Source organism: Diaphorina citri, unplaced genomic scaffold, assembly GCF_000475195.1.
Source record: "Diaphorina citri unplaced genomic scaffold, Diaci psyllid genome assembly version 1.1 scaffold343, whole genome shotgun sequence".
In the NCBI taxonomy this organism is placed as follows: Eukaryota; Metazoa; Arthropoda; class Insecta; order Hemiptera; family Psyllidae; genus Diaphorina; species Diaphorina citri.
In genome coordinates this window covers 87,127-102,178 of record NW_007377778.1, presented here as the reverse complement: position 1 = coordinate 102,178, position 15,052 = coordinate 87,127, and the positions used below count along the sequence as shown (strand labels likewise).

At 35.3% G+C, this 15,052-nt stretch overlaps 1 protein-coding gene across 9 annotated transcripts in view; it reads left to right on the top strand.

Moving 5' to 3' along the window:
• Positions 1 to 15,052, top strand: part of LOC103507804 (NAD kinase) — a 93,157-nt gene that overhangs the window by 6,495 nt on the left and 71,610 nt on the right. Inside the window, exon 1 of one of the 9 annotated variants that reach the window (XM_008472317.3) lies at positions 2,253 to 2,392. The exons of 4 other annotated variants lie outside the window; for them this stretch is intronic. In XM_008472317.3, coding sequence (XP_008470539.2) covers positions 2,271 to 2,392 — 122 coding nt within the window. In that variant the 5' untranslated portion in view covers positions 2,253 to 2,270. Of the gene's footprint in view, positions 1 to 2,252; positions 2,393 to 5,962; positions 6,272 to 6,547; positions 6,583 to 12,987; positions 13,143 to 14,026; positions 14,129 to 15,052 lie in introns of those variants that run through there. 4 more of the 9 variants (XM_008472316.3, XM_026822591.1, XM_008472321.3 and 1 more) reach the window with 4 other exon arrangements.

Sequence of the window (15,052 nt, the reverse complement as noted above, 5' to 3'; positions counted from 1 at the left end):
CAGCACCTAATGGCGCCATTTGTCGCTACGTGAGTAGCTATTTTCCTAACAAACATGATTACTCTCCAAGAAAAAACTTCGATGGGTCGCATCTTATTCCAAGTTTTTTTTTTCTTCTTAAATAGGTACTTAATCTGCTTGTCATTGTCACTCATAAATATGTGCACCATTCAGAAACATGGATACCACTTTTACATATGGATATGAGTTCAGTTACTTCGCTTGTTTCTTGTTCACGTTCCAGGGTTCATAATTTCTCATATTAGATTACTGGCAAGAGAAAAGCAAGGAAAGAGATAATAAATTTCAATTCAAAACAGCACATCCATTGAATCCAGTCAGGCCAAAAACTCTCCTTAATGAACCTGTTTTTTGTTTTATGGAAGCAAACGCTCACGGGTTTTGCCCACTCACTGGCTGTTCGTTTGTCAAAGTCGTAAAAATGACCGCAGTTGTCATAGAAAATAGCATGACGCTGTGGAAGTGTAGGTAGATCAGAAGTCATAAACTTGATTGGACAACTTGTACAGAGGGACATAATCGCTTGGATTTGACGGGTTTTGCCCACTCACTGGCTGTTCGTTTGTCAAAGTCGTAAAAATGACCGCAGTTGTCATAGAAAATAGCATGACGCTGTGGAACTGTAGGTAGATCAGAAGTTATAAACTTGATTGGACAACTTGTACAGAGGGACATAATCGCTTGGATTTTTAGATTTTGTACAGTAAATTAATGGTGAAACTTGAATTATGCGAAATGATTTCTTGGATTTGTAGATTTTGTACAGTAATGGTGAAACTTGAATTTCATGAAATGATTACCGCTGGTAAACTAACGCAGCATCCTGTTGATGGATGTGCATTTGTGATGATTTTCAGTATTTTGAGAAGAAACAGAATTTAATTAAATCAAGAGATCTGATTTATCCGTACCTGCATGCAATTCCAAACTGAAATAGCATCATTATCTCATTAATTATATTGTAAAAAATAATCCATATCTGCAGTTGACGCACTCTTGTCATCTAGAACCTATACGTACCATCAAGTTTTGTACATGAGGCAGCAGTAGACCAAATAATCTTAAAGCCGGGACTACAGTACAATGGTTAGGGTAATCAGTATTTCCTCTACAACTACCTGAAAACGGCTTGGTACTTCGTCTGTGGCGTATAATATGTATCTTTTAGTAGTCAAATACTTTGACTTGGCGGGGTGGAGCGCTACCGCGCTCCTTATTTCGATCGCTGAAAATATTCCTCCATAGCAAAGCTTTAGACAAACAGTGAGTTAGTTACACAAGTAGATAGGTTTACATGATCAACAATGAGAGTATTATTGTAAAAGTTATATGAGATATATCCTCTGTACATATCTTGTTAGTCTGATTGTTTGCATCGTTAACAAAGACCTTTGAGCGATGAAAGTTTCTTCAAGCCATCTGCACGTGTACCAAGTTCTGATCTTTGACTTGTGCCCTGTCTGACACTCCTCGTTTAGAGACTCCCACAAGATGAACCTCATTTCATGTGTTATATCATTGCCCTAGTCCGCGATATGGAGTGTATTAGATATTATCAGAGCTTTAGGATATTTTAACAGAGAGATATGGAATATTTTTAACAATGCCAGAGTATTTCAGAGTCCGCAAATAGAATCAGGGCCGGTTTGCATACAAAAGAAAACTTACCATTTGTACGTATAACCTCGGTGGTGTAGTGGTTAAGACGCTCGCTTGGGAAACAGGAGGGCGTAGGTTCAATCCCAGCCGAGGAATTTTATCGTCAATATTATCTGAGAATTTGACGACAGTAAAAGTAGTCGCCTATTCCTAGGGTAAAGGTACTTCAGAACAGCAGTACTGCTTCTTCCAAAGGGGTAGTTTCATAGATATTCATGAAAATTTTATTTCAAAACCATACTACATACTTTAAGTAACAATAGAAAAATGTATTTCCTTGTTCAAAAATTTCCCATTTAATATTTACTTAATAAGCTTAGGGTCTGAATAATTAAGTTGGAAGACTTACTACCAAGGTACCTACTGATTGTACCTAGGTATTGGTTTATGATGTAGGATGAAATATTATGACTTCATTATGTACCTATTGTATTTTTATTATTTTACCTTCTTATAGTCAACCTAGGTAATATTAATTTTGATTATAAGTACCTACCAAGTGATTTTTTTCTTATCTGTTTGTGTGAAAAAAGATGGGTGTATATTTTTATCAATTCAGTTCAGCATTTAATATTATTTTTTGTTCCTAGATGAATGAGAATGCTATGAAAATGGCTCAGGCCATGGTCCAGCTGGAGTTGAAAGACGATAGTCCAAAGGTTCCTAGGAAAACCGTTTGTGGAAAAGTCCAAGAGAAGTTGGGCACTTTCAGGTAGGTACCTATTTATTAAATTGATTTATTACTTTTATCTCCTGTCCAAGAAGATAAAACTTCACTTGATTCAACTAAAACTAAATAAATGGTAGGTAGGTAGGTAGGTAGCTAGCTAGGAAAAGATAAAAAAAAAGTTAATATTAAGAACCGGCATTACAAAACTACTTACTTACTTTTGTTCCTTCCTTCCTTTTCGTTGCTTCTTAAGTACATATCTACTAATTTACTTGTTAACATTTATGAGGAAAAGAATATAATAATAATAAATATCCTTGAAAACAAAATGGACACTGGTTTTTTCAAACTAATTTGCATTAGTAAAAAAAAACTGTGTATATTACTACTTACCTACTTCCAAAAGGAGTGGGTGGTTGATAAAATGAGGTCCCTAGAGCCTAAATCCAAAGTTTCAGCCATTGGTCCGTGGGTGTGTCTGTCTGTGGTAAAGGTACTTTTTAGAGCTGGATGAATTTAACAATCTCCATTGGTTTTATTACACCCTGAGCAGCTGAGCCCTTAAATTGACCCTGTGTAAAGGTACTTTTTAGAGCTGGATGAATTTAACAATCTCCATTGGTTTTATTACACCCTGAGCAGCTGAGCCCTTAAATTGACCCTGAAGTGTAGAGCGATGAATAAACAAACCCTTTAATCCGAGCCTGGTGTTTCTGATCCAATGACCCTATAGTCCTAATCTTGGTACAATCTGACTTCAACTATGAACAAATATCAATTTATCAATAGAATATGTAGATTGCACATTTTGTTGAGTACAACATTTTGTTGTTGAAGTTAGTTCATACAAACCATAGAGCTGTGAAATTTTAGATTCTTTCAATGCCCTATTTTTGGACGTTTTTAAATCTTGGTACAATCTGACTTCAACTATGAACAAATATCAATTTATCAATAGAATATGTAGATTGCACATTTTGTTGAGTACAACATTTTTTTGTTGAAGTTAGTTCATACAAACCATAGAGCTGTGAAATTTTAGATTCTTTCAATGCCCTATTTTTGGAAGTTTTTTAAAGAGATTTTTAGGGGAAAAAGAACTTTCCTTGCATGGCACAACAAAAATTTTCAAAGCTAGTACCTATATATTGCTAAAGTTACGTACAATAGGTATAATTTTTGGTGATAAATCATCGATCAGATGCAGGTATCCATATCCGATAGGCGAAATTGAATGACCACTCGAGGCCACAATGGGTTACTTTGATTTTCCACCCAGTGACCTAGATTTCAAGTTTTAATCCGGAAGCTTCTCATTGTCGGAGATCTTATTCTTCGATAATAATTTAGTATTCAAATTTCTTTAAAAGAGCGTTCATAAAAGATATATGTATTCTTAGAACCGAAACGAATCAGAGCTTTATTGTGATCTGATATCTAATGAAGGCTGAGTGGATTGTTTCGATTTTTTGTTATTTTAAAATATCCTCGACAAAAAATTAGCCAACAATGTCCGTGCCACCTTAATAGAAACATTATGAAATTGAATACCTACGTGATTTTGTTCACCTAATATAGTCTTTCTATAATGATTTTCACTTCGTCTGCCCATGACTCTCATTGTGATTTTTTTTTTTCTTCTGCCTACTTTATTCCTTACGAAAAGAACATAACTGAGTGATTAACCACTAAATATTGAGTAATCTTAATATTGAGTAATAATATTGAGTTTTTATCAATCTTTTTGTGTTTATGAGATGGCGTCTGAACGGAATCACCATCAGGAGTGAAAACCCCTATTAGTGTGAGTTGTTCATTAAATATTTAGATTTTGGTATGATTATTCCAATTAGTAGGACCTTTGTCTAGTAACAGTCAGATTTGAAAAGAATCAAGCTCATGATTCATACATTTCATACCAGGTGTTGAGCTGCCCATATGTATAAAGTTTTGTACTCGTAACACCATAATAGCGATCAGTACAGCTATTAATATGACCGGCATAAAAGTTCTGAACAAGTATTAACTTCTGGGCCTAAGTGATCAACCACCGAGTGAACTTTAGGCTATAAAAGTTTGTTGTTTGTGTGTCAGGTTTAATTAAGGAAATAATTATCCGCAATAAATTGCTGTCCATTAAGCGAATATAATTACAGGTCATCCTAATTCAATTTTCTCTAATCATATTCATATAAATCATATGTGGTTAGTTTACGAGCACCTAGACAGCCTAGACCGGCTATACTCAATCTGCGACCAAGATGTTCTGTTCGGCCTGCTAAGCATTGCTGTGCACTCTCTGCAGCCCTCAGCATCAGCCTAAACTCGGTTTAAGTGTAACTCTCGAATTAAGCAGTCTGTTGGTTGATTTTTAAAAAATCCAAAAAATTAGCCAATCAGATTGCTTAAACCGAGGTTAAAATTTAAACGGAGTTTAAACTCACGTTGTGGCCCCCGACCTTACAGATGTATTTTTTGAACTGTGGACACTCAAATGTGGCCCGCGGCTAAAAAAGGTTGAGTATGGCTGACCTATAGACTGTCCGGTTTATGCCAACGTCTATAACTCATTTGACTATTTCAGTCTTGGGCAAGATTTTTTAAAGATGCTCAGATGTACTGACTTTGTTTAATATCTTGGCATACAGGGTGGTCCTGGTAGGACGACCACTCACGCTGAGACGGTTTGACACCTATGTCTGTCAGATTGTTCCTGTGTCCTATGTCTGTCAGACTGGTCAGAGCATGAGTGACCGGCCTTAGTATGATGAAACCCAGCGTTACTCGTTGTGATTGATACTTCAATCTTTGGGTGCAATAGTCCTACATACTGGACTCCGCACACAGGAATTTCGTCAGAAAAGACCACCATCTCAATGTAATGTAAAGCAAGTGTACGTCAATCTTCTTCTTTTTCTTCGCCTTTTTTTGCCGTTCATTGGTCCCAAAAGCTAATCTTGCCTTACTAGTGAACTTGGAATTAAATCACAAATCACCCTGTATGAACCTCATACTCTATGGTAGTCAGATGTGTATTGCATAAGGCATATTAAAACATCGCACACACTTCTCAGTTCCCCTGTTAAGGTAGTTCTTGGCTTTCTCTATACCAGCAATAATAACTCAGTCACCTCTCTACCATACCAGAGCAGTTTGGAGACCGCAGTCTTCTAGTTGTCAAGTGGCGTTGGTCAGTCTTCATTTCTGAAAGGTGTCCTTCGTTCGGGCTCAAAGTGGTCTAGATTTTTTTGAAATTTCGTCCCAAGATTTTTTAACTTTCTATTTTCATTGACTTTTTTATTATTTGCATTTTGTCCCTGTGAGTGTAAGGCTTTAACATTTATTTATTTTATTTTTTAACATAATAATAAATTGGGATTTCTTTTGAGGCATATTCTGTGGGGATATATTTTTGGTTGAAACCAAATCCAAAGCAAGAACGGAATCCTATAAGTGCAGTCATACTTTGGGACCTTAACTCCTTACTTTGTCCGTTTGATCCATATATTATATTAATATAAAATTTGGTTGAATAAGTTTTTGGGCTCCAATTAGTCATCAAAAGTCCCGTAGAACGTAGAACCCTTTTTTCTGAGTGCTACTAGAGTTAACTGAATTACATACTAGTGAAAATTTGCATTTGATTAGAACATACATAACTTATACAACAATATCTCAGCTCGTGCGGTTTTCTTACTATTTTTCCCCGTGTATGTTTTTAATTAATTATTTGTATTTCGTAGGACTCCTCCCCCTTGATATCGTAATGCACTTTGCTCCTTGCGAATTTCATATCTGTTGATTTTAAGAACAATAATTTTTAAAACTTTGCGCGTTGTGTTAGTTTCGTCATCTGTGCTCAACAATGAGTAGTTCACCAGAAAGTGGGATTTCCTTGGAGGAGCAGCTGGGAAGGAAATGGTTTTTCTTGTATTTATTATTATTATCATTATTATTATTATTATTATTATTATTATTATCTATTATTATTATTATTATTATTATTATATATATTTTTTTACTTTATTTTCGTTTGTATCCATCTTTCATAGTTTTTGCTCGTTTCGAAAAGTCGATATTTTCGATCTTATCTTTTTTTTCCCTGTTATCTAGAACTAAGAGTAATCAGTGTGTATTTGTGTTCTTGAAAACAAAGATTGTTATTTTGTTGGAATAATTTACTGTTATCAAGAGAAGAACTTTCATGCTGTAATGGAGTCGGCCCATAGAAGGTAATTTAATATTGATAGTGTTTAGTTTGATGGAAATGTCCATGTTCTATAGAAATTGAGCAATTTTGTCCTGTTGTGGTAAATATTCATTTGAATACCTGTTGTGGACAATATTGCACAATTTCCAAGTCCATTTTGGCGATTTTGAGTTACGGACTGTAATGGAGTCGGCCCATAGAAGGTAATTTAATATTGATAGTGTTTAGTTTGATGGAAATGTCCATGTTCTATAGAAATTGAGCAACATTGTCCTGTTGTGGTGTATATTCATTTGAATACCTGTTGTGGACAATATTGCACGATTTCCAAGTCCATTTTGGCGATTTTGAGTTACGAATATCAATGCAAAGAGCGCACAGAGTACATATTTTTATAGAAAAATAATAGAAGAAATCCTAAAATCCATCAAATTACACCAAGAAGTTTTCTGATGTAATAAATTTTCAAGTTTTGCAGAGTTTTGAAACTTTTGAAATTCCCGAAACTTTAAAAAAAAAGTGATAATTTTGACTTTTCCTGGTACCCTGGACTTGTATATGTTGGCATCTTGCAATTTCCCACGACAATTTACGTTAGGTAATTTAAATTGCTACTATGCTCTTGACGGTTCTACTATAAAAGTGCTATCACTATACTTTTGATTGTTCTACTATTTACTATCATAAAAGTGCTATCTCTACAGTGCTAACAGACGTCATTCGGGAGAACTTTGTGATGAGGGTGATTGCATTTGAACTTGAGACCGTTTCACATTTTCCAATATTGCATAACTACATTTTAATTTTATCTCTTTTTTTATTTTTTTGTTTTTTTTTTTTTTTTTTTTTTTTTTTTTTTTTTTTTTTTTTTTTAAGAGGTTTGACAGAGGGAACTTTAACTGCTATGGTCTTATCGTCCCGAAATCGAGGAGAGAAGGAAGACAGGATAGGAGAAAGCCAGCCGTTTCCGAGAACGAACATTATCCCATCAGGATAAAATCCGCCCCGGGCGGGAATCGAACCCGCGGCCTAGCGCTTACAAGGCAGACGCACTACCAACTAAGCTAACTAGGCTGGCTAAATAATTTTATCTCTATACAACTTTTCCCCTTAACCACTATTGTCTTTTCCTCTACCTTTGTACGAGTACTTCCTTTACGCCATTTTTCGTAGATTCATAATTTATTATTCTTACCTTAATGATTTGCGCATGCGACCTTATTAGGTTTCACTCGTTTCCCATGGTCTTATTTACGTTAGGTATTTTAAATTGCTACTATGCTCTTGACGGTTCTACTACAAAAGTGCTATCACTATACTTTTGATGGTTCTACTATTTACTATCATAATAGTGCTATCTCTACAGTGCTAACAGACGTCATTCGGGAGAACTTTGTGATGAGGGTGATTGTATTTGAACTTGAGACCGTTTCACATTTTCCAATATTGCATAACTACATTTTAAGTTTATCTCTCTACAACTTTTCCCCTTAACCGCTATTGTCTTTTCCTCTACCTTTGTACGAGTACTTCCTTTACGCCATTTTTCGTAGATACGTAATTTATTATTCTTACCTTTATTATTTGCGCATGCGACCTTATCAAGTTTCTCTCGTTTCCCATGGTCTTGTCGCTTATAGAGTGTAAATAAATAAACCTAAAATTTGCACAGATATCGCGTACGCACGCAGCGATCTGTCAAAAGACCAGGTTGGGAGACGTCCATCGTGGGTACTGGGCTTTATCTATCGTTTATACGGGTACATAATGCAGGTATATGATGTAGGTCCTAATCTCCGAATAAACAAATATCCGTCGAGGTACAATGATAAACATGGGGACGCAACATAGGTAAGTAGGTCCTTACCATATAGGCACGAAAATAAGTACAGTAGAATCTCGATTATTTCAACTAATCGGGACCGGGGGTAGTTGAAATGATCGAGGTTGAAATGATCACTTTCTATGATCTTTTCCTCTGATAAGAAAGATTGATCCTTTGAAATCCTTTGAAAGATAGAAAAAACAATGGAATTTGGAGTTATATGTAAAATAATGGAAGTTGAAATAATCGAGGTTCTACTGTATCCATCTGTCGATTATTTCAACTAATCGGGACCGGGGGTAGTTGAAATGATCGAGGTTGAAATGATCACTTTCTATGATCTTTTCCTCTGATAAGAGATAGGATATCCTTTGAAAGATAGAAAAAACAATTGATTTTGGAGTTATATGTAAAATAATGGAAGTTGAAATAATCGAGCTTCTACTGTATCCATCTAGGTCCGAAAAGAACCCATCTAGGTGCAAAGAATGGTGACAGTAGATCTTGCGCCTAATGGTGACATCGCATGATGACTTGAGAATCTTGAGATGTCCTATAACTATGAGGACTATGGGTGTTATTAGGTGTTAGCCTACATACCTGCGATAGCATGGAGATATTTCGATGATAAGGCATCATGATCGCTGTCAATATACGGTGTGATGACATTGACTTTGTTTAATATCTTGGCATACAGGGTGGTCCTGGTAGGACGACCACTCACGCTGAGACGGTTTGACACCTATGTCTGTCAGATTATTCCTGTGTCCTATGTCTGTCAGATTAGTCAGAGCATGAGTGACCGGCCTTAGTATGATGAAACCCAGCGGTACTCGTTGTGATTGATACTTCAATCTTTGGGTGCAATAGTCCTACATACTGGACTCCGCACACAGGAATTTCGTCAGAAAAAACCCCGATTTCAATGTAATGTAAAGCAAATGTACGTCAATCTTCTTCTTTTTCTTCGCTTTTTTTTTGCTGTTCATTGGTCCCAAAAGCTAATCTTGCCTTACTAGTGAACTTGGAATTAAATCACAAATCACCCTGTATGAACCCCTTAGTATGATGAAACCCAGCGGTACTCGTTGTGATTGATACTTCAATCTTTGGGTGCAATAGTCCTACATACTGGACAACTGGACTCCGCACACAGGAATTTCGTCAGAAAAGACCACCATCTCAATGTACTGTAAAGCAAATGTACGTCAATCTTCTTCTTTTTCTTCGCCTTTTTTGCCGTTCATTGGTCCCAAAAGCTAATCTTGCCTTACTAGTGAACTTGGAATTAAATCACAAATCACCCTGTATGAACGGTAATGAGGGACATAACATTGTTCTGGTCAAGGTCACTTTCACATATGCTGAATGGATAGGAGTTTGATCTTAGGATGATATACGTGATTAAAATCTCATCCGAAAAAGATAATCCATTCTTACGGGCGAAGGCAAGGTTTGAATACATGGACATGTGAATATGATAGCCATTGTAAACGGCTTGTTTTATTATTGATAATATTGTACTTCTCTTTGCTTACTATAGTTGAGGGTCATTCCTAACATATGATGAAGATATTGTGGCAATGCTCTGCGTCTTTTGAAAGCCATAGTACATCCCAAAAACATCCTTCTTCGGAAGTGTCTTCCTGGAAACTATAGCTCGGTTACTTATTATATGTATAATTTTGATGACTTAATAAGTGAAATTGATTTCTCTTTTGCTTTCAGGTAAGTTCCGGCATTGTTGTGGATAATGCAGGTCATAATAAAAACAAAAGTTCCATTAAGGCTTTGAAGTAAAAGATGTACTGTGAAGTAAGAATAAGATAATCGATGTTGGTAAGTTGGGAAAATAAAAGACGTGTCTCAGGTTTATGTGCAGCATTAGTCAAGTAAAGACCAGGTGGTATTCATTGACACAAAACACATGTCAATATGAATGGGACCTTTACCAAGGACTTTTCTATTATTTTTTTAATCTAAAGAATTCCCAAGATTGTTGCGTTCCAGTTCGAAATATTATTTACATATGTATGCTTGAATTCGTGTTTGCTAGTTAGAATTTTTGATCTGATTACTATTTTTCGTTCTGAGGTCCAAAAGTAATCCATCATTCATATACTAAGTTTCCTGTATACCTTGGATTGGTAAAGTAAACTCTCTAACAGCGGTCTCATGATTTATAATGTTGGACCGGGATCATGCAAGGTTCTAATTCCTGCTTTTGGAGGACGAAACGTTTTGTGGAAAAGTAGGTTAAATCCATATCATTGCCATTTTTTATTTCCCCCAATAAGAGCGCTGAATTGAAAACCACATGAGATTAATCAATGTTCGAGGACATACCTCAAAGTTGAAACCTAGCTTCCAACTTTTATTTTTTTATAGCTACTAGTACACAGGAGTAATTTATAACCACCACCACCACCACCACCACCACCACCACCACCACCACCACCACCACCACCACTGAGGTAGTCAAGATGGATAATTTATGTATTATTTTATTCTAAAGACATGGTATCGGTAGTTTTCCACAGTTGGCGGAAAACCCAATAAGTAGGCTTCGTTGGAAACGAATAGGTATTGATAAAAATCTATTTATACCTATTACCTTCCTATTTTCCCTCTGTCTTATATCCTTATTCAATACTCATACTCACGAACGTTGTTGATTTTGTTTAAAAAATGTGCAGGCAAAAAACATACTGATTTCAAAGTGAGAAATGTTGTTATCTTGAAATTTAATCTGATTATCACTGTGGTTTCATTACTTTATTATTATTATTATTTTTTTTTTTTATCGTCATTATTATTTTTTTAAACAGCAATATCATTATGTTTATATGTTTCTCGCAAATTCTTCTCGTTAAATTCATGTCTTTACTTTTTGATAGACACAACATTTTTTTAAACAGCAATATCATTATGTTTATATGTTTCTCGCAAATTCTTCTCGTTAAATTCATGTCTTTACTTTTTGATAGACACAAAATATTTTTTACCACTATACTTAAGCCTAGTAACATACACGTATGTTTTTGTCTGTTTAGTCACTTATGATCCATGGATCAGGATTTTTTTATGAATAATACCACAAGAAATCAAACTCTTATATGGATCATAATCATTAATACTCAATAGCTCCACAGTTTAGCAACTTTCTAATCAATAAAAACTCGTTATGGCAATGTTCTTATTGCCCATATATTGTTATTTTTAAGACCGTATTTGTTGTTGGGGTTTTGCACAGAAATTTCTTTCTCGTACGAACATTGTAAATTCTAATCAACTTTGCACACACAACAAAAAGCAACTTTTGCCTCTTTAATTACACTCAAAAGAGAGAGCATACAAGGAAGGAGAGGATAATGCCTTTTATAATATTATCTTTGCGTTCCCATTTATCAATTTCTTGGTATTTATCTCTTTTGCTACCAGCAGTATCCGAGATATACTTATTAAATACTTATCTTAATCTTCAGAATTCTTTACATTCTTTCGATTCTAGTATAATAAAGTAAAAATACTAGTACCTATAATAAAGAAAGTAAAAATACTAAAGAACTAAATCGTATATGGAAAGAACGCCTGTTGTGGACTTACAGTTAGGATTACCATTAGCAATACGCGTATCGCACATTGCATATTCTATAGTTTCCAGGGGTACACACAAAAGTTGAGTGTAGTAAGAGTACTCTAGTTAAGTTTTTTTATTAATATTTATTAGTGCCTCTAGTTAAGTTTGTAGCTAGCTAGATTGGTGGACATTTATCTACTTTTTATGTCTGTTTTTTTTTTTTTTTGCCTTTCGCCCATTTCAGCGGGACATATTTTCAAGCCGCACTAAAAATTGGGATGTCTGGCAACTGTAATCCCCGGAAAATCGATTCACTTAAAGTCTGATAACGGGCATGTCGAAAAATGTCGAGTCCATAATGCAATAATTTCCAAGTTGATACATTTGGATTACCTAATACATTTTACATTTTTGATATTTTGCAGTAAATTTTGCTCCAAGGGGGACAATGACACCTTGTGTCATTTGCTAATCACAACATGGTGTGACATTACGAATACCTTTCACTTCTACAATATCTGGGGACTCAACAGTTTCGAATTTTTCCCTAAATAACGGTGGACCATCTTGACTATCATAAATACCACTAGGGCGATCGCGCTCCGAAATAGTATGTGTGGTTTTTAAAAAGGTGAGTGTTTCATCGCCGTTTTTGGACAGTCTTTTTCTGCTTTTTCTTCGCCTTTTCTCGTGATCCAACGGAATCGGCGTTTATCGTTAGCCTTTCAACCAGCCCTAGGGTGATTGCTTTTGGATTGACATTTGGTTATTGCTACAAAAAATTTACAATTTTCATAGAAACCCTGAAAATTGCACATTTTAATCAGAAAAAAAGCTCAAAGCATAGAACGATAATTGAAAAATCAAGTCTCTTATCAGCTTTTTCGTCCTTTATGGAAGTGAAAGGATCTGAGACCCCTGGAGATTATTTGTAAATTGCTCTAAAAACAGTCTGCAGGAGGCTACTTGTAATAAAATTGCATTACAGTGAACATTACTCTCAGTAGAGGATTGGCATCATGTCATTTTATATCTTGTTAGCATTTTCAGCATCTTTGTATCGTATTTTTGATTTTGTTCGTTGATCCTCTTTTGCCATGAATTATGAGTTACTTCTTCCATCTCATCTCTTAATGGAGACCATTTTAAGAGATACCTATTGTGTTTACAATAAAAGGTACGTACAACAAAACAAGGGAAACCCTTTTATAATCTACTGTTTTCTCCTTATAATCTACGATTCTCTTCGTCTTCTCCTTCTTAGGGCTGAGTGCCTTATCGTTCCTTAAAGAATTTTTTTTTGAGCTTTCCTAAAAAACCCTTTTATAATCTACTGTTTTCTCCTTATAATCTACGATTCTCTTCGTCTTCTCCTTCTTAGGGCTGAGTGCCTTATCGTTCCTTGAAGAATTCCTTTTTGAGCTTTCCTAAAGTGATCCCTTTATGTGAAGGTGTCCTAACGGTGATCTGTCCTTTGTACGGGCATACGAACACACTAGTCAACCAGTCATACCACCAACTTGAATAGGGGAAAGATTTCTAATGGATTTCAGTTGATAGAAATTGCCCTCGGCTTTCATCGGCAATTGAAGAGTAGGGAAACCCGTAACCAGCTGGTATGTTCAAGTGGTCAAATTGCCTTCGGGTTTCTTGATTTCCAGTCAATCGTATGACTATTGTGACTTGTGACCGTACCTTAGTAAATTAGTTATTACTATTATTCGGTAGGTAGTTAGGTACCTATTATTCTTTCATGTATTAGGTAATCAATCCAATGTAGGTAGTTTACACGAGTGTAAGGTAAATTTATTGGACTCCTTGATGTTTAGATCCAATGGATCAAACTTGTTTCCCATTAGTTCTATCTTTGGCTACAGTGAAACGTTGTAGTGTTTTTCCATCCTCACGTTGGTAGCTTTTTTTTACTGTCTAGTAGTTTTTCTTGGTTTTTCTTTCGGTCATATTCGTTGAATCGTTGATTAGTTTTTCTCCGGTTCTATCTCTCCATCTTTCGTTTTGCTTGTAATTTTCTTCGGTTCTATCTATCTCTTCATTGTTTTGCTTGTAATTTCTTTGTGTGATGTTCGTATCACCATCGGATTCTAGCGTTGTTCGGGTGGTGTCCTTGATAGTGTTGCTGGCCGCAGCTTGTGTATATGTTATGTAAGTGTCCTCTTCGTAATGCTTTAGCTTACGTTTTTTACTGATGTTCACTACCTAGTACCTATGTTCCTCTGTATTACTTTTTATTTCTTTTCATAGAGAACAGTGTTATTGATTTTTATTTTTAGCTCTAAGATCATAAGCACATTTTTTTCTTTATAACCAGTGTAATGGTTGCTGTGAGGCAGCCCCCTACTTTTTAGCCCGGGAAAAGAAGATGTGGGACAAAGAATGTGGAATCTGAAATTTACGAGGTATTGTGTATTTTTGATCAGATATCTCAAAAACAGATTTAATATTATTTTTATTGGCACTTTCTAATGTTACAATTTCTCCAATGAGTCCAATGTTTACCTTTCGAAAACCGTCAGTTTTAGAGCGTTGCGTTTGGTGCATATTTTTCAAACTTGTAAACATGTGAGTATTTCCGATATTATCGGTACCTACAGTAGGTAGGTGTTTGTGACTTCATCATACTTAAACGTACCTAACTTCAACATACTGCTTACACACCAACTTTCAATTTTCTTATAATTTCTTTTAGATTACAAAATACTTGCAAAAACTTTGTAAGTTAATTTTACAAGTTAACTTATAAGTTCATTTGCACTCATTAAAAAGTCCTTGGAGAGAGTAGTTTATGTATAGGTATACACATTCCAAACATTATCTGGACCCTGGCCAAAGATCAAAATTTGCCATTAAGGTTCAGATGACTTGCATTTGCTAGTGTTGGTTGAGGTTCAGTGTTATTTATCGAGTCATGACTAGCACATTTTGATTAATGGCAACCGTTGGTCTTTTGACTACAAATTTACAACTGCAAATTCTATACAAGAAGACCCCCAATCTTATTGAAGCCTTTTTTTTTTTAAAGTAAAACAGATTTTATTTTAAAATTTTAACTATAGACCTAAACACATT